We start from the raw sequence: 2558 nt of genomic DNA on the forward strand, positions 1-2558 counted from the left end.
AATATTTATTGTAGGAAATTTTATGTGCCCTAGACAGGGGGCATCTCACTGCCACATGTTCTCTGGCCACATCTTTCTGTTGCCATGATATAGACACTCAAGGTATTTAGGTGCTCAGCTTCCCAGGAGAACAGTAACACACTCACAGCAACATAATATTTTTATTATTACAAAAGATTTCTTCAGCAAACTGCTGTCTGACATCTCTATGTATTAAACACTGAAACAGCAAACAAACCCATCTAATGTCATAGGTTATTTAGGGTCTCAGCTGGTGATTCAGGTAAGTACAACTATTCTCCTTCTCCCCATTCATTCGCTTCCTCGACATTTTTTCCAACGAAAGCCCAAACAATTACAGGTTGGAAGCTGCAGCTCCCAGCTCCACTGCTCACTGTGCCAGCTCCTGCAAGAAGAGCTGACCATTGCAATACCCATGCAGGGTGCTCCCATGTCTCTTAAATTCAAGATGCTCCTCACGCATAAAGTTTTGCTACCTGGCTTTTAACAGTCTCATGAGCGAAGAGTTTAAGAGCACACTCGCCATATAGTCATATTAAATGCTTTGTGTTAACAAAATAAACATCTCTTCCTCCACTGTTGTCGGCTGATGCCAGAGCATATGCTCACACTCATGCAGTCACCAAGGTCCAAAAAAAAAAAAAAAAGTCTAAACAGACCTGCTGTGCTTCTTTAGTGATGATTCTCAGGTGTTAGATGCACTTGTGCTGGAAACAATGACACAATGCAGCATGTCGTTGCCAGAGCGAGTCTATACGTTGGATTTGGGGGCAGAATTGAGGGGGATTTCTCTGAGTTCTATCCTCATGCAGAGATACTCCCCGATTGCAGCCATCAGCGCAGTGCACACAATGTGCACCAGCCACCACGTCAGGGTGGAGGGAAAGTGCGAATTATAAATCCAGCAGCCCAAAAGGTGGAAGAAGTGAACTGTGACTGTGAAATCCAGGCACTGCTTTCCTCGACGGATGAAGTATAGCAAGCCCAGAGCACTGCAAAATAAAGACAGAGATTAATAAATAAACTGTGCCATGCCTGTGGAAAAGGGGATACATCAAGAGCTATCAGCAGTTGCCAGTGCTGATTATTTAGCTGTTTTAAAACTTCTTAACTGTTTTAAGGATAAGTTGTTTCTGACCTCTCTCCCAGCCGCAGCAGCAAGACTTAAATGCTTACAGCTTTTTAATTAAAAGATGGCAGGGAAATGATTTTTAGCACAGAAAGCCAGGCAGGAATTTTTAAACTATCTCCCCCAGTAATCTTTGCCCAGTGGCAGGAGCAAAATGCATTCTTGTTTACAGATTAGTGTTCGCAGAGATCTGTTAATTCTAACTTTCAGTGAAATCTCTCGCAGAAGCAAGAAAATCTCATTCCCACCTGGGACATGGAGGCAGTGGAGTGAAATGACTTACTCAGACTCTAGATAAAGCTAGGAGTCAGCAGTTCCCAACTGCCCTCAGCAAGGCACAGGGCGTTCAGGAGATGTTTTGAGAGAGGCAGTACGCCACGCTGAATTTTCTTAAAGTTTAATGTTAAGAAAGAACAAGACACAGGTGCTCCAGCTAGTTGCCAACTTACCAGGTGAGCGCATTGAGGATGAAAGCCATCATGGAGAGCCTCCCCGGTGGGGTTGAGAAGCCTAAAATCTACATGGGACTGTTAGTAGGAAACAGTGGCACAAATCACAGCACATAATCTCCTCCCATGGCCCAGCCGCGTCGGCATGGCCCTGCGCTGATTATAAGAGGAGCCTGAGCAGTTATGGCAGTCCTAAGAGGTCTGTCTGTCTGTCTGTCTGGGGGTATCTATAGAAAAGGGACAGGTCTGTTTCTATACTGTGGGGTACCACTTAAACAGGGTGTGCAGTGTGTGTCTCTGCACGGGGGTTACCTATACGGGGGAGGGGGCAGCTGTCTTTATAGTGGGGGTACCTATACAGGGCGTCTGTTGTTATACGGGAGGTACCACCTATACAGCAAGGTGCTGCCTCTATACCGGGGTACCAGCTATGGGAGGGAGGGGCCGGCCTCCATACCAGGGGCACCCACACTGCCAGGGGTCTTGTCTTTACACTGGGGGGCAGCTCCGTGGGGTGGGCAGGTCTGCCTCTATACCGGGGTGCTACCCGCGGCGGGGGGCTGCCTGTAACGCTGGGAAATGCCCGCACGGGGCCCGCCTCCCCTCAGGGGAGCCCCGAGCAAGGCCCCGCTGTGCCCACGGCGGCCCCCCGGGCCCGGGCCCGGGCCCGCGCCCTCACCTCGTCGCTGAAGACCTGGTGGAGGGAGGGCCCGGTGCTGCCCAGGGTGCCGAGGAGGGCGAGCCAGAGCCCGAGCGAGCTGTAGTAGCCCGCCTGCAGCAGCACCATCTGCGCCACGATCAGCGCCGGATCCCACACGTAGCTGCGGAACTGCGCCGCCATCGCCCGCCCGCCACAGCGCGCCGGAAGTGGCGGCCGCCGCCGGGCCACAGCGCCCCCTAGCGCGGCGGAGGACGCGGCCCTGACCCCTGACCCCGCCCTTTGCCCCCGCGCAGGCCGC

At 51.7% G+C, this 2558-nt stretch overlaps 1 protein-coding gene across 1 annotated transcript; it reads right to left on the reverse strand.

Moving 5' to 3' along the window:
* Positions 1–147: 147 nt before the first annotated feature.
* SYS1 (SYS1 golgi trafficking protein) lies at positions 148–2482 on the reverse strand. Its single transcript, XM_080406044.1, has 3 exons — positions 2279–2482; positions 1600–1667; positions 148–1013 (listed from the first exon to the last, which is right to left on the reverse strand). The coding sequence occupies exons 1-3, from the start codon at positions 2438–2440 to the stop codon at positions 773–775; spliced, it is 471 nt and encodes a 156-aa protein (XP_080262170.1). The 5' UTR covers positions 2441–2482; the 3' UTR covers positions 148–772.
* Positions 2483–2558: the final 76 nt, after the last annotated feature.

This window comes from Falco punctatus, assembly GCF_963210335.1.
Source record: "Falco punctatus genome assembly, chromosome: 10".
Taxonomy (NCBI): domain Eukaryota; kingdom Metazoa; phylum Chordata; class Aves; order Falconiformes; family Falconidae; genus Falco; species Falco punctatus.

What these genes read in the sequence shown, in the direction of transcription:
- SYS1 (XM_080406044.1), bottom strand. Translation starts at nt 2,440, where the DNA reads ATGGCGGCGCAGTTCCGCAGCTACGTGTGGGATCCGGCGCTGATCGTG. An exon ending in ACCAGGTCTTCAGCGACGAG is followed by an intron (nt 1,668 to 2,278) that starts GTGAGGGCGCGG and finishes AGTCCCATGTAG; the next exon opens with ATTTTAGGCTTCTCAACCCC. An exon ending in ATCCTCAATGCGCTCACCTG is followed by an intron (nt 1,014 to 1,599) that starts GTAAGTTGGCAA and finishes TTTATTTTGCAG; the next exon opens with TGCTCTGGGCTTGCTATACT.